The sequence below is a fragment of the Miniopterus natalensis genome, chromosome 16 (assembly GCF_054644295.1).
Source record: "Miniopterus natalensis isolate mMinNat1 chromosome 16, mMinNat1.hap1, whole genome shotgun sequence".
NCBI lineage: Eukaryota > Metazoa > Chordata > Mammalia > Chiroptera > Miniopteridae > Miniopterus > Miniopterus natalensis.
In genome coordinates, this window is record NC_142096.1 from 17849633 (window position 1) to 17872353 (window position 22721).

A 22721-nucleotide genomic window follows, 5' to 3' on the forward strand; every position below is an offset into this window, starting at 1 on the left:
GATAAAATGTTTAAAAAATTATGTAGCACTTTTCCCAGAGCAGAAAGACAAGGAAATTACTTTTGTTTTTAATTTGGGAAGAGTGTGATATGTGTGTGTGTGTGTGTGTGTGTATCAAGACTGGGGAAATCGCTCATAACAACCAGAAGTTTTTAGAAAATTTGGCATGGTAGCATATGGTTTTCAGTAGTACTATGTTGAACAATGGCCTAGGTTGCTCAGATGATATTGGGAAAAAGAAATTGGGAGTGATAACCATGTAATGTACATTTTATTTAAAATGAACAATGTTCATATGTATTGAATTCTAACCACATCTTATGGTTATATCTCAGATCTAACATATTTCTTGAAACATGGTAAACACTTAGTAAATGTGTGTTGAATGAACAAGAACTGCTTTTTCTTTACGTCTTATTAACTTTGGATACGTACATGTAGAAGAATATGCAAAGATGCTGAGGGATCCATCTAAGTTTCTTGTATTTTATGAAGCAATATTTCAGGCACCTTTAAACATGTCGTTGGAAGTTATTTTTTTCTTTTAAAACTTTCAAAAGCTGTTTTTTATTTTCACAATGATTATATTTAAAAAATCTTGTAACACTGTGAAACTGAGAAGACTAAATGGAACATCAGAGGAAATTTAAGAATGTTACACAGACCTGGCTTTTGCTTTAGAGATGAAGTGCCTCAGGGCTGAGGAAGGAATTCTAGTCTATTTATTGTGTTCAGGGAAATACACTCAGTTTCAGGATCTTGGATCCTCATGTGGAGTGATGCAGTTATAGCTCATGCCCACCAGGTGTCAGCTGTGCCATGTGCTGCCAGAAGCCCGGGCTCCCTCAGAAGGAGGCTCCCAGCACTAAAGGGAGTGCCTCAGGCACTGGGACAGTCTTGGGGCTGCTTGCCTCTGCTTCAAAGAAAGCTGAGGACCCAGTTCTGCAGGCATCCCCGAGTCTCAAACCCAGAAGGTGTTAAGAATTAATGGAAATATGCTGTCAGTAGTAAGGAGCTAGAGTTCAAAAGTAGTAGGAACAGCCATTCTAACAACTGTGAGGTGACACCTCGTTGTGTTGTGATTGGCATTTCCCTGACAGTTAGTGATATTGAACACCTTTTCATGTACTGGTTGGCCATTTGTATGTCTTTGGAAAAAATGTCTAAGTGCTCTGACCATTTTCAAATTGGATTGTTTGCTTGTTTTTGCTATTGAGTTGTATGATTTCTTTATGTATTTTGGAAATAAATCCATTATCAGGTATATGGTTTGCCAATATTTTTCCCATTCTGTAGGTCGCCTTGCCTTTTCATTTTGTTGATTGTTTTCTTTGCCCTGTGCATAAGCTTTTTAGTTTGATGTTGTCCCACTTGTTGATTTTTGCTTCTTTGTTTGAGCTTTTGCTTCCATATATAAAAACATTATTGAGAAGACTATGTCAAGGACATGTTTTCTTTGAGGAATTTTTTGGTTTCAGGTCTTATATTTAAGTCCTTAATTCATTTCAAGTTAATATTTGTGAATGGTATAAGATAATGGTCCAATTTTATTTATTTATTTATTATTCAATTTTATTTATCTTTATTACAGATGTCCTCTTTTTTGCCCCATTGACCCCCTCCATTCCCACTCCCACCCCCTCCCCAGGCCTTCATCGCACTATTGTCTGTGACCATGGGTTATGCATATATGCGTGTAAGTTCTTTGGTCAATCTCTTCCCGCCCCCGCCCCCCTTTCCCTCTGAAATACTCAGTCTGTTGCGTGCTTCAATGGCTCTGGGTCTATTGTATTCCTCAGTTTATTTTGTTCATTAGATTCCACATATAAGTGAGATCACATGATACTTGTCTTTCTCTGACTAGCTTATTTCCCTTAGCATAATACTCTCCTTTTCCCTCCATGCTGCCTCAAAGGGTAAGAGATCCTTCTTTTTTACAGCTGTATAGTGTCCCATGGTGTAAATGTACCATCCCTTCACTTTCATCCTGTAGGAATCTTTTGTTCTGAGGTGAGTCTCAGACTAAATAGACCAAGATGAAAGATAGAAATAAGAGAACATGAAAGAAAAAATAGAAGAAAGAGAAAGAAAAACCAAACCAAACAAAAACAAAGAAACAAAAAAATTACCTTTGGATCTTATATTTGTGGAGCTCCCTGGATTTTGCTCTGATGTTGTTGGACCTGGCTCTTTGGTGTGTCTGTCCTGCGCCTTGGGAAGTTCTCAGGTGCAGGCCAGTGTGAGTTGCTGTTCCTGCCTGGCCCCGGGCAACTTGACTGAAGCCCTGCAGGGTGGATTCCCTAGTAGTCTGGTGGGCAAGGCCTCCCTAGCCCAAGGCTGGGTCGGCCTCGGGACTCGAACCTTGAATAATGTCCTTATTTTGAGCTGCTCTGCCTTCCCTCATGGAACTGGGCTTTGAGGGGGGCGGGGTATCCTGGTCTGGGTCAGGATGGTCTAAACAGATTCGGTTGGGGGCGGTGCCTGTAGCTTGTAGGAGGGGCAAGTGGGCACTTTTTCTCCTTCCAACGCCTCAGCTCTCTGCCTGGGTCAGTGGCACCCCTTTGTTGCGACCCTAAGCGGGAGGGGATATTTGAAAAACAACAACAGGCCGCCTCACTCTCTAAGCTTTCTGCTTCACCAGCTCTCACTTGATGGGGCTTCTGCCCAGGCTCCCTTCAGGCCAGATATCCCAGTCCCCTGTGCGCCTGCCTCAGCAGCAGGGGTACAGATTTCCAGCCCAGAACCCTTCCACAGGTGGGGGAAGGGGCTCCTCCTCTTGGCTCGAGGTGGGGCGGATCCCTCTTTCCCAGGGCACTCTTTCTGGCCCCCATCCTGCTTTCCACCAGAAGTCCTTTCAGAGAAGAATTGGATCCTCAGATTCACTGCTGGGTGAACCTCTCAGACCCCTCTGCCAGTCTGGAGTTCTGCTGGGTGGCCTGCCCTGCAGACACCTGATGGGGGTGAACTTCCCAGGCTGGTGTTATAACCAAGCAATTGCTTTTTGCCTGGGATAGTGAGGTCTGAGTCTCCCAGGCGGACTGAATCACCACTGATTCCCACTGCGCAGTGCTAGGTGGCTCCCCTTCCCTTCTCTGTTGCTCTGGTTTGGGGATCCCTGTGTGGAGCCGAGAACCCATGCTCCCGGGGGGCAGAGGCTGTGTTTCTGCACCTTCCCTCTGGCTTCCCAGCCGAGCTGCACAAGTTGGCTCACCAACTCCTCATCTTCTCCTATTCCCTCTGGGTGTTCCCTGCTCACAGTATTTCAGATCAGCTATTTTTCAAGTGGAATGTTCTGCAGTTTAACCACAAGTCTGTTCTGGTGCTGGCTGCGAGCCGACAGAACTTCCCTAGACTGCAGCCATAATGCTTCCTCTCTCCTCTAGCACTGTTTTTATTTGTTGCTTGATACAAAATTTACTTATCGTTTTCTGAACTCAGTTACTTCATCTATTAATTAAAGATCTTAAAACAATAAGTGAATAAATTGTACCAGATGACTCCTTGAATGTCTTCTAACGTATCTGATTCCAATTTTTATGCTTATTGTATATTTTATTTTAATTTGGAAAATACATATCTAAACAAATTATCTTAAAAGATATAATTCTGAATGCACAAATTACATGTCAGGGCTAAGAATATGGTGATACTTTGTCAAAATGCTGGGAACTTAAGAGGTTATATTAGTGACTTTCTTGGAATCCAGGATGACCAACTAACAATGACAGGATAATGGTATCTTCTAACCTTACTACTGAAGATCTTTTAGGAAATATTCTCACAGTTATATTATAGGACATAGTAATTTTATTGAGTATTTAAAAAATACTGTCTAAATCTGTGTTATAGACTTTCCAAGAGGAGATGGAGAAGAGTAAATTATGCCTGTCCTGAACTCTCCTAGGTTTATGATGACCTGCTGTTCTGTGTCTTCCATTTTTATAAGTTGCTGTAATGCTGTGTGTTATCTGTGCTCCTGTAGGTGGTAACTGGAAAGTTTCCATAATTACCAGTGACTTGCCAAATGCAGGAACCAGCTCACAGATTTATATTATACTATATGGACAACATAGAAGTTCAGCCCCCATATATCTTTATGGAACAGATGGAGCTCGATTTCAGGATGGCCATGAAGACATATTTACTGTAAGTAATAAAATCAAGTAGAACTTGAAAATATAGCTGATAGAGTTAGGACTTTGGAATGAATGCAGTCTATTGAATTTGGCACTTTCTATTACGACCTGTTATAATGATCAACCCAAGGTGATCAGTCAAAAATAATTCACAGCAGTTTTGCTCAATCATGCTTAAGCAGATTAAACACAAATAACACTGCAGTACAAATAGAAAAATACTAGATAGCCAACATTTATTGTTTTTTATACCTGCGACTGTCAAGAGCAAGGATTTATGCCTTTCTGGCTGAGGCTTTAACAGACAAGACTCAAAGTCAAGATCAAAAAGGGAGAAATAAAATTGTCAAATAAAGGAGGTCAAAAAAGCTGCCATTAAGTTACTAGTTCACAGCTAGACACATTGAGATCAAGAGCGAGGGAGAAACAGGTTGCAAAGAGAGACAGGTAGCAACAGGTAGCAGGGGAGACCAGTATCGTGGTTAAACTAGTCAGAGATTAGGAGGAAAGGCAAGACTTGAAATAAGTCAAGCACCTTGCACTCTCTGTATACTTAACAATGTCGAATGAATGGATGCACGGAGGGACTGTTTTGAACTGGGTAGAGATAGAGAATAAAATCACAATTAGAAAAGGGTGTCCTTCAGTATCGTAAGTCCTTAAAGATACCTACTTCCATGTGATCCTTGGTGTTTGGTTTACTACAACCTCTGTGCTCAGCCCATATATGCCACAGGAGAGGCTGGCACATTTGGAACCAAACCAATAGTTTATTTTGGACTATCTTTTCCGTACTTTCTATATGAGTCAGTATATAAAGAAACTCTATGTTGATGGTCACTACAAGTAAAAAAAATGAAGACTTTGTCATTATTTTGCATGTGTAAGAAATAGTTTTAGAACTGACTGTACCAAAAGAGTCTTTGAGCTGTTTTTGTTGTTGTTTTGCTATTTTATTGTTTCAAATTTACTTTTAAATTATTAGTTCACATGTTCTCTACATGTCTGTTAGACTTAGTTGATGTTGTTCAAGTCCTCTCTTTCTTTATTGATTTTCTGTCTACTTCTATCCATTATTCAAAGTGGGATATTGAAGTCTAACAATTATTGTAGACTATTTCTCCATTCCGTTCTGTCAATTTTTGCTTCATGTATTTTGAGGTGCTCTCATTGGTGCATACATGTTTATAATTCTTACATCTTCTTGATGGACATCAATATATAATATCCTAAGATTAGCTGTTTTTAAATGGATTTTGTGAAGTTTCATTGAAAGATGTCCTCTTGGTTACTTTGTAGATCACAGTTGGAGACATTGGCACACTCTTTAAGATTCGTATTGGTCATACAAACTCTGGAATCTCCCCTTCTTGGCACTGTAAACAGGTAAAGACATATCAACACTCCTATCCTTTTCAAATACTGTGCAGATTCTGTTCAGGAATTAAACCTCAAGGGAACATTTCATGCCTATTATGAGTTGATGGAGCCAAACCTGGACCTTTTTAGTCAGTGTAATCCTTAGGGCAGTAGTATCACATGCCCTTATTAATAATTTAATCCCTAATTAATTAAAGGAAGCACCTCAGCCAAACAATCCCTTTACCTCTTTGCAAAGAGAAGAAAATACTTGGGACTCTGGATTGACTCACATTGCTTCTTGACATAGTTGTATTAGTAATAAAAAGGTGACTAGGTGGCCGTTATCTGCTTTAGTAGAGTTGTGAAAATAGAGCATTAGCATTTGTGAAATAATAATCTTCTAGACTTTGACTTCTAGCTCTCAGATTTAGTCTGCTCATGCTAACCAAGATAATGCCCCCTGAATACTTCTAGGAGCAAAAAAAAAAAGCTTAAATTTTCTACATTGTTTAGGATTTAAAACTTTACTTATTAGCATGATTGCCAATAAATGCAGATCTTTAGAACTGGAAATCATATAGCTTGTCATTCATTTTTATACATGGCGTATTTCCATCTTTTGTCATTTAAAAGACAAATGATCTTTAACTAAATAAGTTCTTAAAATGCAAAGAACATCTCGTCAAACTCCTGGTGTTCTTGTCAAACTTGTTCAGTACTTTTATAGTGCCAGAAAATAAACGAAAGCTTTATGTAAGATGAACATATTTTTTATCACATTAGCAGAAATATATATTTGTTAATAATGCCATCATCTTTGCATTAAGTCATGAAAGATCCTGAGGTAGAATGAAAAAATAAAACTCACCTTATGAAAATACAGAAGGTAGAAGTTTGATTTCAGAATTCAAAATTACTGCCTGGTTTCAATATAAAATAATTCTTTCTTTATACTATATAGAACTTTTAAAGTATGATGCTCAAATTAATAAGTGATCATATACAATAATATCTTTTGATTTTTCTCTCCTAATTAACTTATGAAAATTATCATTAATCCTCCTGCCATCTCATTTGATTGATAACAAATAAGCAATATTATATTCATTATGAAGCTGGAATGCTATACAGTGGTTAAGTTATCTGAAAAGTTTATATAATATTGCAGAGGAAAGAAAAAATCAGGCTGAAAATTCATATTGGCTTTCTTTCTATGGCAAGTTCTTTGTCAGTGCAAGGTAACTTGTTTGCCTGAGGTTTATCTCATCTGTCTTTGAGTACCAATGAAGAAGAGAGATATTCTTTATTTCTAAGTTATTATTATATTTTTAAAAAATTGATTTCAGAGAAAGGACAGGGAGGGAGAGCTGGAAACATCAATGATGAGAGAGCGTCATTGATCGGCTGCCTCCTGCACGGTTGAGCCCGCATCCCGGGCATGTGCCCTGACCTGCTAGTTCATAGGTCGATGCTCAACCACTGAGCCATGCTGGCCGAGCAGAGAGATATTCTTGATGCAAAGTTTTATTCTAAGTGTATAAAGCCTGTATATAATTTATTCATTATTCCAAATTAAGATGCTAGATAATTGGCTGGAAATTTTCTGTTCAATTCTTATAATACAGTTTAGAAGTTTGAAATTTAAAATTTTAAGTAAGACAACTTAAAGTATGTATCTCTAACTTGAAGGGATTTGAATTAAAAGACAGTCCATTATAGCAATAATGATACAATATTTTCACAGCACATAAAATATTCACATTGCTCTTATGACCTTAATCTCGATTCTTTCAAGTTTCGTTAAGGAGGACTACAAAATAAACAGTTTCAGTCGGTGATTTATTTTGTATTTCTCAAATGATCTTCCTTGAGCTTTAATTAAAATAATAAAATCAAATGCTGGTGGCAGTAGCAGCAGCCGTGTGAACCAATGGTAATTCTGTGTGGTTCTCTGGGAGCCTTTCTAAAAGCGTGATTACACCATAATCACACCTGATGTGAATTTATGAATGCAAATTTCTGGACCCTACCAAGACCCACAGAATTAGTAAATTTAGGTATTGAATATCTAAATTTTAACAAGACAGTTTCTTAACACACATTAAATTAAAAATCTCTGATTTAAGGCATTTTAAAGATTAATTTAACAGATAACAACTAACTGAAAGTTTTAAAAATAATATTAGTACCCTACTATGAAATGCTAGATTTTAGAATTAGAAAACATAATTCCTACTTTTTGATGATTTTGGTCATTCATATGATCCTCTCAGAATTTATTAACATCTTTGTTTAACTCCAGGATAAATGATTAGATATAGTATGGTATAATAACTCAATTAAATAGTTATTGCTTGAATTTCATTCATTACTAAGAAATCAGAGAGGTAACTATCAGTTGGAATCTATAGTGCATGAAATCTAAGCTCGTGCTAATAGTCTGTAAAGTCACTTCAAAATAAAAAAAGTATTCTTACAATTTTTTTACAAGTTGTTGCTATTGTAGATACAATTGTGGAACATGAATTCTGGAAAAGAGTTTTATATACCTGTGAAACGATGGTTGGCACGTGATCAAGAGGATGGGGAAATCTGTCGAGAATTTCCTGTTTTAAACAAAGGACAACCCACTCTTCCAGGTAGGGAAAATTCAACTCCAGGTAGCACACATAAAACTTGTTTGCCTAAATGCTGAGGACAGGGAACTTGATAAATACATGCTAAGTAAGTGAATGAATGAATGATTAAGGAATTGCTCATGTCTTACCTCTGCTGTTGTTACAGCTGCATCTATATATTTTTTAGTTGTTTCATATACTGGCGTTCAGAAATATGTTCTTGTCAACAGTTAACCCTTCAGAAGGCCAGTTGAAATGCCACTTAAAACAAGAAAACAAGAAAATTAATTCTTAGAAGGTCATGAGAAAATTGAATGTCCAATGAATTTACTCCAGGACTAAGAAATGCAAGTCAGTGTATGCTTTTCCCACCAGGCTTTGCTTTATTTTTCAAAATTTATCTATTTGATCAGGAAATGAAAACAGAACTGCTCAGTGACTTTCTGAGCATTTGACCTAAAGCAAAAGTGTGTTCAAACCTTGTGTAAATGTAGCCAAGAAACAGCCTCTGCTCGGGGTTAGGCTATCATTGCTCACTGCCGCGAGGATTCAGGGTGATTGTCCATAGCAGCTATTTGCTGTAGGGTCTGCTGGCCTCTGTTTCAGAAGAGAACAGGAAAAGGGTAAATGAGAATTATTAAATGGGCAGTTGATAAAAAAAGATTTTTCTCCAATCTAGAATACTCTCTACTAAAAATGTGATAGCTTAGTTTTCTAAAGAAATAAATGATAATAAATACTATGTGAAGTTTAGCAAGAGCTACACAATGTCATACATCTAATATTTTGCTTAGGTACATAACTTGGATAACTTTTTTAGGGAACAGAGGCTGGTAAAACATTTACAGAGACTGAGATTCCTTTGTGGTTTTAAAATAAGGTGTAATAAGAGTTTTGAAGTTAAAATGTTTTTGCAGTGATCTGAATAGTTCCAGTTGCTGAAAAGTGAAGGCTCCTGTATGAGCACTGTCCTTGCCATTCCTCAGCACTCGCAGCATTCTTCCCCATCAGCCCGTTCTCTTTCCCTAGGAGACATTTGCCAGGTTCCCTGATCCTACCCACTGTTAGTAATGAGGCAGAGGTTACTTTGTGCTTCTTTCTTTCATTTTAATTGTATAATTCTGCTCAAAAGAGGCACATTCTGCAAATACATACTGATTTCTCTTGCCTTCCCTGTAGTACTTGGTACTACGATTTATTAATAATAAATTTTATTTTCAGTTTCTCCTCATGGCTTGGAGAAGCCTCTCACGTGGTATCTCTCATGTGCTATCTGCACCCTCTCATGTGCTATTTATAAACCTGGTAAGCCTTTAGTTATCTAGGTCAGTGGTATATATAGCAAATGAAGGCTGACAGCTATATTTTTGCCTAATGTTCTAACAAAGATTGGTGCTGTGTATGAAATGATGTCATAGACAAGCAACAGCCTTCACTAGAGCTAGAGACATTAGTTCAGGTGATACAATAAGGAAAGGCTAGATTAGTGACTTTTTTTCTTTCTATATTGTATAGTTTTGAGACTATAAAGAGGTAGAGTAGTATTTGTCATTTAAGGCAAAAGGAAGTCTAAAAGTGTTTGCCTGGTTTACCAGTATACTATTATGTGTACCTGAAAAATCTGTTTTGTAATTATGGAATTATTTTCCTGGAGACAATAAGGGTTGCTAAGAAAACCAGGGTAAGTGGGCTTCCTCAGGCTGTGCAAGGTATTTTTAATTTTTTAAAATTTTTAATGGTGGTAATGAACACATAATAAATTTACTGTCTTAAACATATTAAATGTACATTTTGGGAGTATTAAGTACATTCATATTGTACAACAGATCTCTAGAACTTTTCTCATCTTGCAAAGCTAAAATTCTTTCTCTTCTTACATGAGTTTTGGCAGATTGTGTCTTTCAAGAAATTGGTTCACTTCATCTAGGTTATCAGATTTGTGTGCATAGAGAGTTGCACATAATATTTTTTCATTATCATTTTAATTTTCCATGGGATCCATAGTGATATTCTCTCTTTCATTTCTGATATTAGTAATTTGTATTCTCCCTCTTTTTTAGCCTGGCTAAAGGTTTATCTATTTTATCGATCTTTTCAAAGACTCAGCTTTTGGTTTCATTGATTTTCTCTATTGATTCCCTGTTTTCAATGTCATTGGTTTCTGCTCTAGGTCTTATTTCTTTTCTTCTTGCTTACTTTGATTTAGTTTGTTCTTTTCTAGTTTCCTAAGGTGGAAACTTAGATGATTGATTTTAGATTATTCTTTTCTAATGTATGTATTTAATGCTATAAAGCCCTCTATAAGCACCGTTTTTGCTGCATCCCACAAATTTTGATAGGTTGTGTTTTCATTTTTATTAGGTCAAATATTTTTAAATTTTCTTGAGATTTCTTCTTTGACCCATGTGCTATTTAGAAGTATGTTATTTAATTTTCATGTATTATGAGATTTTCCAGTTATTTTTCTGTTACTGATTTCTAGTTTAATTCCACTGTGTAGACATTGTATGATTCCTATTCTTTTAAATTTGTTAAGGTGGGTTTTATGGCCCAGACTTTGGTGGCCTCTCTTGGTGAATATCTCGTGTGAGCTTAGGAAGATGTGCATTCTGCTGTTGTTGAATAATCTATGATGTGAATTATTAACATCTGATTCATAGTATTATTGAGTTCACTTGTGCTCTTCCTGGTTTTCTGGCTGTGGGCTCTGTCCATTTCTGACAGAGGGGTGTTGAAGTCTCTGACTATGATAATGGGTTCATCCATTTCTCCTTGCAGATCTATCAGTTTTTCCCTCAGGTAGTTGAATACCCTCTTGTTAGGCATGTACGCATTGAGGACTGTCATGCCTTCTCAGGGAACTGACCCTTCAATTATTGTGTAATGCCCTTCTTTATTCCTCTAACTTTCCTTGCTTTGATATCTGCTCTGAATGAAATTGACATAGCTACCCCTGCTCTTTTGATTAGTGTTAGAATGGTATATATTTTTAAATTCATTTACTTTTAATCTATGTGTGTCTTTATATTTAAAGGGTGTTTCTTCTAGATGATGTGTAGTTGGCCTTATTTTTTGATTCCTTCTGACAGTCTCTTCTTTTAATTAGCTAATTTAGCCATTGACATAATTGGATTAATGTCTACTATATTTGCTGCTGTGTTCTATTTGTTGCCCTTTTCTTTTTTCCTGTTTTTGTCTTTCATTTTTTTTCTGCCTGTTGTTGTTCTGAGCACTTAATTGAAAAAAATCATTCCATTTTCTCTCCTTTCTTAGCATATCAATTATACTTTTTATTTTACATTATTTAGTGGTTGCCCTAGAGTTTACAAATATACCTTTACAACCAATCCAAGCCTACTTTCAAATTACACTCTTCACAGGTAGTGTGAGTACCTTATAATAACAAAATAGTCTGATTTCCTTTCTGTTCCTTGTATTATTGCTGCAATCCATTTCTCTTATAAATAAACTTACATAACCATATGTTCTCTGTATATATATATAAACACACATAATCAAGTACACTGTTCTATTGTTATTTTCAATGAACTGTTATCTGTTAGATCAATTAAGAATAAAAGTTTTTGTTTTATTTTCACTTAGTGCTTTTTTGATGCTCTTCCTTTATGTAGATCTGAATTTCTGACCTATATTATTTCCCTTCCTTTAAAGAACTTTTAACTCTTCCTTCAAGGCAGGTCTACTGCCAACAGACTCCCTCCATTTTTGTCTGTCTGAGAAAGTATTTCTCCTTCACTTTTGATGGATAATTCCAGGGTTCAGAATGCTGGGTTGGTGTAGTTTTTTTTTTCTTCTTACTGCTTTAACTGTTTCGCTGTAGTCTCTTCTTGCTTGCATGGTTTCTGAGAAATCAGATGTTTTTCTTTTTTTCTCTATAAGTAAGGTGGTTTTTCCCCTCCATAGTCCTTCAGAGTTTTTTTCATCTTTAAGTTTCTATAGTTTGAAAATGATATGCCTAATGTAGTCTCCCCCCCCCCCCCAACACACACACTTTTTGGGGGGATTTATCCTGCTTAATGTTCTCTGAGCTTCCTGGATCTGGTTTGGTGTTAGATATTAATTTGGGGAAAATTTCAGTCATTATCGTTTCAAATATTTTTGTTCCTTTCTCTCTTTTTTCCCGCTGCTATTCTCCTTAGATGTATACTTTTTGTAGTCCCACAGTCCTTGTTCTTCAGCCTATATGCTTTTTGTTTTTCTTTTGGAGGGCTTAACTGATATATCTTCAAGCTCAGAGAGTGTTTCCTCAGCAGTGTAGTATGTAGTGTCGGGTTCTTTCTTAGGATATCCATCTCTGCTTACATTGGCATTTGTTCCTGCATGTTGTCTACGTAATATATTAGAACCTTTAGCATATTCATCATAGTTGTTTTAAATTTCCATTCTGATAATTCCAATAGCCCTGCCATGTCTAATTCTGATGCTTGCTTGATCTCTTCAAATTGTGTTTTTTATATTTTAGTATGTTGTAATATTTTCTTGATATCTGGACATGCTGTACCAGCTAAAAGGAACTGCGCTCAATAGGCCTTTTTGGTGGAGAACTGGGTGGGGTGGGTTATAGTCCTATGATTAGGTGTGTCTTTTAATGAGCCTATGCCTCTGGATTGTGAACTTCACAAGAATTTCTCATGTTTTTTTCTTCCTTCTTAGGTCAGACAGGATGGCTTGAGAGGCTCGGAGTTGGGTATTTCCTTTTCCCATGTGGAAGGCTAGAATGGGCTGGAGTTGGATATTTCCCTTCTCACAAGTCGAGAGCTAGAGCTGGCTAGAGTTGGGTATTTCCCTTAACCTGGTCATTCAGGCTCCAATAATTCCCTGTCAGGTTAGGATCTGGTTAATGTATTTCTCCTGAGGATAGGCCTTGTTAAGAACAGAATGTTCTGGTGTATTTCAGAATGCTCTCTTTTCCCCTCTTGCTGCCAGAAACAGGAGGAAATTTTTCTCTGATATTTACTGTCAGAATCTATTTGAGCTCCTGGAGGCAAAACTCACAAAAGTATGGGGACCCCTATGACTGGGTCCTCGTGGAGTTTTTCACTCAGATTTGTCTGCAGTGAGCCTCCAACAGTTGTTACAGTTCAGATTTTCCTACCCTGGCAATGGTTCCTGTGGCAGTTTCTGCTCATAAGTCTCTGCTACCATAAATTGTGACTCCCTGTGTCTACCTGTGTGTTCCTCCAATCTTGTCCTGCGTCCTTACTTCTTTTACAAATCTAAGAAGAGTTATTGATTTTTCAGTCTGTTTAGCTTTTTCCTTGTTAGGATGGAGTGGTACCTTTTAAGCACCTTACATGTGGAACTGGAACCAAAGCTGAAACTCTATACCCATTAAACACTTGAGTTTCTCTCCTCTATTCCCCAGCACTTGGCAACCAAATTTCTACTTTGTTTCTATGATTTTCACTACTTTAGAGTCATTGAGTAGAATCATACAATATTTGTCCTTTTGTAATCTACTTATTTCACTTAGCATAATGCCTTTGAAGTTCATCCATGTTGTATGTAACAGAATTTTCTTCTGTTTTAGGCTGAATTATGTTTTTGCTCCCCTAATTTGATAATTTCAAATCACCGGTCTTCAAGTTCACTGATTCTTCTGCTGGTCAAGTTTACTATTAATGAATACATTTCTAGTGAATTTCTCAGTTCAGTTATTATATACTTCAGCTCTAGAATTTCTTTTGATGCTTCTTCATGATTTCCATATATTTTTTGATACTCTCCTTTTGTTTGTACAATGTTCCTGATGATGTTTAGCTGTCTATGTTCTCTCTCTTTTTTTAAAAAATATGCCTTTATTGATTTCAGAGAAAGGAAGGGAGAGGGAGAGAGAGAGAGAAACATCAATGATGAGAGAGTCAATGATCCGCTGCCTCCTGCACTTCCCACACTGGGGATCTAGCTTGCAACCTGGGCACACACCCTGACTGGGAATTGAACCGTGACCTCTTGGTTCATAGGTCGATGCTCAACCACTAAGCCATGCTGGCAGGGCTGTAATCCTTTCAACAATAAAGATAAATTAAAAAGTAAAGAAAGTAGTAGAGGACTGTTACTCTGCTCCCTCTCCTGCTATTCCTTTCCAACTTTAGCAAAATTGACCATTTGGTTTTTTAAAAAGGAGAAAATTAAATTTTGTATAAAAGCATAATAGGAAATATTAATCTTCAGTGGATGATTGCCAAGTTAACAATACTGGAAACTAAATATAGTTTCTTTCAGTGCTTACTATTTATAATCCCTGTTTCTGTACTAGCTGAGAGCGAGTGGAGTACATAGACATGCCACTGATGTCAAAATCCAGTTGAATAGAGCTGGTAGAGGGTCATATTTAAGGGTATGCAGAGCTCTGGAATGAGATTGCCTGCATGCTGATCTTGATTAGTATAAAACATATATAAAAAAGAAATAATTTTAAAGGTTTATTATTCCCACCTTAGTGGGTCATTTTGCTCACCTAGGATGTATACACCCCATTTTAGAGATTCTCTGCTTTACCAATCTGTGAATTGGGCATAATAATAGGATGCACATTACCCTATTAAAAGACATAAATAATGTATTAAAATTAAAAGAATTAAAACAGTAATGTATAGAAAGTACCAGCTGGGAGATAACAGAGGGTGAAAAAAATAGATGGCAAATCACTGCCACTTGTTGGTACTTTAAATTCTGGTCTTCTTTGCCAATCCTCCTGCTGCTGTTTATTTGTCAGAGTCTTCATATAGCTGCTCCATGCCTTCTGTCAAGATTTTATAGCTGTATTCAGTGGGACAGACTGGATGGAGTGTGTCACTCCATCTTGAAACTGGAACTCTTGATCATATATATATGAATATATATTATAATTCTTCTATCATATAAGTAATGCTTGGCATATGAAGCTTATTCTTTTGTTGTCAGTGACAGTATATGAAGTGCATGTGGCAACGGGTGAGCTTTGGAATGCTGGGACAGTAGCAAATGTTTACATATCAATCTATGGGAAAAAGGGAGATACAGGATCCAGACAACTGTTTCGATCGAAGAACTCCATCAGTTTTTTAAGAGGACAAGTAAGTGATGAAAACATCCTTTGACTGATTTTTAAAAAAATTGTGGTAAAAATATATAAAGTAAAATTTACCATCTTAACTATTTTAAATGCACAGTTGAGTGGTGTTAAGTATACAGTCAAGCCTCAGTTCTCAAATGTCTTCCATCTTGAACAGTTTGGTTCTCGACCAAGTTGTTCGCAGAAAAACTGTCTTGGATGTCAAACAAAACTTTGGTTCTTGACCCAACAACCCTTTCATATCTGTATGACCAGTCATGTGTCTCTCAAATGACCAACAAAGGAGAGAATGCATGAGTATGAGTCAGTTTATCTCTAAACCTCATGTCGTTAACATCTCAGGAAATTGTGCTGTGGATATTTATTGATAAATACCATCTTGACAAAAGAAGTAGCAAACTGTGTGGTAAACTTGTTAAATGACAATACAGTGTTTCACTTCAGGCAAGTGTTAAAATGAAGGCAAAAAGAAACATCATTGGATAGGTTTTTAGTGAGACAGAGGTCCAGTGAGACTGAGGTAAGTTCTAGTGGAGCAAAGAGACATAAGAGAGAAAGAACTCCAGAAGAACAGCTATCTGCCCTGAGATCTACATTCTTTAGGGTCGGTTTCTGGAGTTTTATTTTGTTGCTTTGATTGGACCATGTTTCCCTCTTTCTTTATATGTCTTGTGATCTTTTGTTGAGATTTGGGCATTTGAAAAAAACAACCTATCTTATCCAGTCTTAAAGGAATGACTGCTGGGGAAGACCTTCACCAATGAGCGTGGTTAGAGTTTCTAGGATCTCTCAAGATTTTTCTGGCTATATGTCTTCTCTGGGCTTGTATATGTGCTTTTAACTGCCTTAATTTCCCTCAGCTACTTGCTGCTATTTCTTCTCCAATACCCATAATCTGTTGTACACTCTCGCCCCCCATGTCTGCATGCTGCACTGCAGAATCTCTGTAACTCTGACATGTCACAATACTCTCTTCTGTTTTATCTCCCAAGCTATGTTGCCATTACTATTAATGTTCCAACCTAATTGAGAGAGAGATCTGTTCCTTGGGCAGCCCCCAGAGAAGCCAGAATTTTGTATGCTTGGTCTGTTCTCTGTTTCTGTCCTAAGATAGGATCTGTTGTATAGAAGGTTTCCTCCATATACCAAGTCGTGGGAAGATCATGGACACCCAAAATGTCACAAACTTTTCTACCTCTCTTTAAGAAGTCCCTTCTTCATTATGCATTGGACTAGGTGCTGCAGCTTTCCTTCTGGTATCTACAGTTTTCACAAAAGCATTCTAGTCCATTTATTGTTGTTAAAATGGTGTCTTGATCGGAGAGTGAAGACTTGGTTCTGCCTAGTGCAACATGTTGCTGAAGTCATTTCCCACTGTCTAATTTTTAAACCTAACTTTATATTGTTAAACAAGTCCCAAAATTTATGCTTTTATAATGAAAAATTGGTGGTGAAGAGGAGTTGGGTATCTTAGAAAACTTGTTATCATGTCCTATAAATTAATATTATTGTTTTACCTTTACATAATTTAAATAGATTTGAATATTTGCTGAGTGAACCTAATTCTTTTCACAGTTTTTACTATATCTAAATTTATACTCTTGTCAGAAATCAGACTCATTGTCTAGATCTAACTGTACTTTGATTTGTTACAGACTGACATCTTCTCCCTAGAAGCTGTGCACCTTGGGGATTTGTATAAGATTGTCATAGGACATGATGGGCTTGGCCCAGGTAAGAGTCTTCCGTAGGTAGATATTCAAGGTCTGATTCCATTATACTCATGTGAAATGCTGTAAAAATTTAGAGAATACTTGTGGAAAACTTTTAATAGATCTTTAAATATTGACTATCTGAAATTAAAGTAGTGTCCCCAGATATTCTCTAAATTTATAGTAGATATATTTTTTCTTTGAAATGACATAGGCTTGACTGAATAGCTGTTCTGCCTAGAATGCTAGAAAAGGTGATAGATAAATATTGGGGGGATTTTAGATTAAAAGCTGTGGCATGTGGAAGCATTTCAGCATGCTGCTGGTGGATACAGCAGCAGCGAGAGCCCATGAAGTACCAGCAGTAGAGCCCAGAGTGCACGTTAAGGAGACCGTCCTGGCAGCCAGGCCCCAGCTGCATTTTCTGCTGGCGTTTTGTATATGCTTCTTCCTCAGTTTTCCCACCAGTTCCGTGAGGTGACCCACATCTTCCCAATAAATTCATTTTCTGCTAGTGGATGAAATTATGATAAACAAGAGTACTAACGTGTATGTACCACAAAAATGATAAAAAACCAAAAAGCATGCTAATGCTGGCAAACCACTGATCTAGGGAATATGAGGAGTTTGGCATTGCTCAGTGCTGGGAATGAAGATGAAATGTTAGCAGAGAGCAGGCATCGAAGGCCCTTGTGTGCTTTGCAAAAGAGTTTTATCCACTGGTTGATAAGAATTAACTCATCACGTCAAGGACTTTTAATTAGAGGACATATTTTAAGCTGCTCTTTGTACAGCTAAAACCACTGTAACTGGTTAAAACAGTCCATTTTATCTATAAATAAAATTTAATTGTACTTTAGCCAATTTGTTTGAAATTTAATGTAAAAGTAAACATTAAAAAAAAGATGATTACCTGCATGTGTACCAGCTAAGTCTGTGTGCTTGGACAGAATTTTGAAATGACTGTTCACTTGCTAGCTAATCAAGGCATGTATATGAAACTGTAGCTCTCTAGGTGTATGTTTTAGAAGTAGAAAGTATTTTGGAAGTAGTTCAGATATATATTCTTTGGGAGATGTTAGGGCCAGGATTACAAATGCAATTTATGAAATCAAGGGAAACTGCAGAATTGTAGGTAACAAAACATGACACCTTGAAATAGTTTTTGTTACATGTATAAAAAATAGTTTTAAATGCTTCTTAGAGCTTACTTCTCTTATGTCTTGCTTTATTTTTAAATTTTTAAATTTTTATTTTTTGCTTTATTTGAAGTATTAAAGCTTGAAGGTTCCAAGGCCTTTATATATGTTTGGAAACTAGAACCTCTTCTCAAAACTTCAAGTAAAACCTGGACCATACATATTCATACCACATTTTTCTTTCTTTAATTTGTGTTTAGGAAATGGCTGGTTTCTTGAAGATGTTGTAATCAGGGATCCTACAACCAATCATGAATATGTCTTCTCCTGTCACAGGTTGGTAGGTGTGCTTTTACATTGAATAAATTCATTTCACATTAGTCAATTCCAGCTTCTGGAGAACTAGATAGCTTATTCAATTATTCCTGGTTAATAGTGCTTTGTTGGGTAACTTTTTTGAACATTAACTTTAGGTACTGCTTCTCTATTTAGGAAGATATCCATTATGTTTTTCAATATTCCTGATGATACAAATGTAAATATTTCTTGGGAAATTAAGGTAGATTTTTAAAATATAATTTCTCTTTACATATTAGTAAGGAGAATCAAAGTCTCTGTTAAGAAAACTTATTCCCGTTGGACTAGGTCCCAAGTTAGGTTCAAAAATAAACGTACAAAATAAATGTGTGTGGCTTTTTATACAGAAATGACATTGCCGACCCACTGTCATTAGGCCTTGATTTTTGGGTTATTTTCCCAGTAGTGGTGATAGATTTGCTCTTTCTTTTAACACTTTCCTGCCTTTTCCCCCATGGAACCAATAACAGCCATTTATAAATTAACTGATGTAGTTTGAACTCTAATTGGTGGCCAAAGAACAGGATAAAATAATTGGTCTGCTGGATGCAAAATGTGTGACCTAGACAGACTGATTGCGTAATGCACCCTGGATTAGGGAAAAGCATATTTTATCCTGACCTGCTAGTAGCTTCTCCTACCTCCCCTGCATTCTCCTAGTCATTTTAAGCATTTTCTTTTCCACTTTCTACTCCGCTTTTACCAACTGGATACCTATGGCTTTTCTCAATGTCTATTATCCATTATTTCCGGCTTGGCTAGATAACTGCCCATGGTTAGCATAAATAGGAGGCCAGAGTATGCTAGGCACACTTTCTTTCCACAGATGGCTGGATCAAGGGGAAGATGGTGGTAAAATCGTCAGAGAACTGTATGCCAGGGATAACAGCATCATCTCTGCAAGTGAGTGTCGTGTATACACATTTCTCGAAGAATTCTGTTGTATGATGATTGAGGAAAGCTTGGCACTGCTGAAATTAACGGTCCTCTCTTTCCTTTATTTCCTCAGGGCAGAAGCTAGAGCGTAATAGAAAGGAAACAGTAAGATTTTACTTTTGGCCTTAAAAATTATTTGGTACAAACTGTGTTCAAATAGCTATTTGATGTATTAAAAGAAAACAGTATATAATGTTTAGTAAGGGGTGTTTCTTAGTAATTTTCTTCTTTTTATAGTGTGTTTTTTTTTCGTTTTGTTTTCCTATTTAGTGGGCTGCAGAACGCTGGAAGTTTATGAAGGGAAATACTCTTCAATTCTACAACAAGCTTACTGGAGGGTTTATCCGTCTGCATCCAGACGGCATAGTTGATGCAGTTGGAGAGAAGACAGACAAATATGGTAAAATTGCTTGGCAAAGCCTGTGGTGCTGTGGCAGTTTTGGCAGCTGGAAAAATGCAGATTCTTAGACCTACTTTAATTTACAGTTTTAGTTCTTCTTTTTTAGATGGCTTTATACAAGTATTGGGTCATTTAAATAATTTACTATCTGCATTAATACAAATGACCAATAGATGACAGGCTTTAAATCTGGGCAGACAATGTCATTGTCCAGAACATAACACCATGAAAATCATATTTGGTATTACTAAGTTGAAGAATAAAATGTAGGCAATTAACTCTGTAACTGTTCATAGAAAGCAGCAGTGCAGCTCTTACATGGTGTGGTCATTGAAGGAATTAAGTTTGTTTTACTAAATACTGAGTGCCTGTTCTGTTCAAAACACAGTGTTAAATAATTCGAGCGTCACAAAAATAACTGACATTATTCTGAATTCCAGAGATTCAAAATGTAATGAGAAAGACAAATTTTAATAATACCCCACACCCATAATGTCCAGGATTATCTGAAAATATGCATCAACATGGTTTAATTTTATAAAGATCCTTAATTTTTAGCCATTAAGATGAATTTTATTAAGTAGACAAAAAGAAATTAGAGCTTAATTAGGCAGAAAGCCTTCCATTTGGAGTGGTCTGCTGAATTAATATGCAAGTCCTTCACTTTTGGAAATATGACTTTAAATGAATATAGGAGCATTTCAATATATAGTGAAATCCTTTTAAAATTTGGAATAGTAGAGTTAACCTCTTCATCAGACCTGATCCCTGACTGAAAACATTTGCCCATCTAGTTAATTGAAATAAAAATATAAAGATAGAATTCATTAATTGCATTTGTTAACTAGATGAATATACACATAACAAGGTGAATAATTATAGCAAATAATTCCATGTTAAAAATTGGGATTTGGGGAACCTAAATCACCCAATAACTACCATAATCCTGCTTCATTTGGTATATATTGACTAGGCTCAAAGTTTTGAGTTAATACAAAATGGGCTATGTTGACAGTGGTAAAGAAGGAAAGATTGGTTTATTTCAGAAAATCTAACTCTATAACCATGAAATCATTTTATAGATATTATATAATGTACATTGCATATTTTATATTGGATACATTATTTTATATTATGTATATATATTTATATGCACACACGCACACCACACACACAAACAAACCTCAGCAACTCATTAGGAAATAAGTCATGGCTCAAGGAATCACCTATTTTAAAATCATTTTATGGGAGAGAACTTAGTGATGGATTCAAAGAGATGGTTTGAATTCAAAGGGATGGTTAAAACTTGGGGCTTATATAGCATTTTTTAAAAGAACAATAATTTTGTAGAGAAGTGACAAGACAAAGGAAGTGGACTTTGAGCTTCTAGGGCCTGCCAACTGTGGGATGTGTTTGGGGAACTAATGCAAGGTAAGGGCTAATTAGCGAGATTTGTGTCATCTCTTTTTCAGTGCCATTGTCTTCAGTGATGAGATGATTATCCCCTTCCTGTAGGGGAAGTGGGGTTGGGAGATACCTTCACAAAATAAATCTATGTTCTGCTTTTAGGCTGATAGAGGGGGGACAAAGAGTTCATACTGTGTTTTTTCTCAGTTGCCTTCAGCTCAAAATAATCTTTATGCCATAGGGCATACTTTTGCGGTGGCATACTCAACCCTGAATCCTTTCAATATTATCCATATGCAGAAAAAATATACATATTTTATTATGAAATTTTATAAACTGAACATGCCCATGTAACTAGAACCCAGATCAAGAAATAGAACATAACCAGCACTCCAGAAACAATCTCTTGCCTTTTTCTAGTTAGTCTTCCCCAAAGGTAACCATTACCTTGGCTCCTAAGACCCTAGAGTTCTGCCTGTTTTTGTGCTTTATATAAGAAAACAGTATGTATTCTTTTATATCTGGCATGTTTAACTCATTACTGAGAATCATCTATTTGTAAAAGCAAAAATGGTCTTCACTTATTGTTGTTACAAAAGCAGATTCCTGAAAATTTGTTGGCTCTAAGTACTAAAGGAGGGATTATTGGTAATGCAAAGAACATTGGACTAAGATCTGAAGTCCTGGGTTCCATTTCAATTCTATGACTATGTAGGGATCTTGGGAAGAAGTCCCTTATGTCTCTATATCTCAGTTTCCTCACTTGCCCAATGTGGAGTGTTTGTGTTTATAGGCTATGGGGACCTAAGTTAACTAACTTATCTAAAGGATATTTCTTAAGCACCCACTATGTTCTAGGAACTCTTCTAAGTGCTGCTATATAACTGTATAGAGAGTAGACAAAAATTTATGCCTTTGAAAAGCTTAAATTTTAAGATAAAAAGATACATAAAAGTACATTGAAAACTAAAAACAATCAAATATAGGATGAAAGAGTCTTTGTCATCATAATCATACGAGCCAGTCACTAATGTCCAAATCACACGTAATTACTTTTATAATGCATTGTTTTATTTTACCCCAAATCTCTGAGATTTATAGAATGGAAATAGGTTTTAACACTAGGATTGTTTATCTTCCTGGGACCATCAGGTGTCATTTTGGGTGTGTGTGGGGGGATTGTCTCAGGGGCTTACCAATGAGCATGGGAAGGCTTTAAAGATTTTCCATGGGAATTCCACCAAATTTTCAAGTAAGATGTACATAATCTAAGGCTACTGGCATTCTACCTTTTCACTAACTAAAAAAAATTAACTGAGAAATACAGTATATAAAATGTATTAGGAGATTTCAGTGTATAATTGAATAAGAAAAAAATCTTTAAAAGTATGAATTAATTGCTAATACTTAAAATGTTTTCCAGGTCTCTTTGATGTTATTTTCAACAAAGGAAATATATGCATATTCCAAAGTCATGAAATAAGGCATCTTTCTCTTGCTCTTGACAATGGCTTTGTCACTGGAATGGTAGGTAGTAATTTTTCCTTTTGATATATATCAATAATATTTTATCCAT

At 36.3% G+C, this 22721-nt stretch overlaps 1 protein-coding gene across 1 annotated transcript in view; it reads left to right on the top strand.

Annotated features, from left to right (window-relative positions):
• The first annotated feature begins 2651 nt into the window (after positions 1-2651).
• LOC107533119 (lipoxygenase homology domain-containing protein 1-like) overlaps positions 2652-22721 on the top strand; it is a 104218-nt gene continuing 84148 nt past the window's right edge. The window contains exons 1-11 of the mRNA XM_087825600.1: positions 2652-2754; positions 3983-4146; positions 5436-5522; positions 8005-8137; positions 15044-15195; positions 16850-16928; positions 18306-18381; positions 19229-19305; positions 19412-19443; positions 19609-19738; positions 22569-22672. Of these exons, the coding sequence (XP_087681726.1) occupies positions 2652-2754; positions 3983-4146; positions 5436-5522; positions 8005-8137; positions 15044-15195; positions 16850-16928; positions 18306-18381; positions 19229-19305; positions 19412-19443; positions 19609-19738; positions 22569-22672 (1137 nt within the window). The remainder of the gene's footprint in view (positions 2755-3982; positions 4147-5435; positions 5523-8004; positions 8138-15043; positions 15196-16849; positions 16929-18305; positions 18382-19228; positions 19306-19411; positions 19444-19608; positions 19739-22568; positions 22673-22721) is intronic.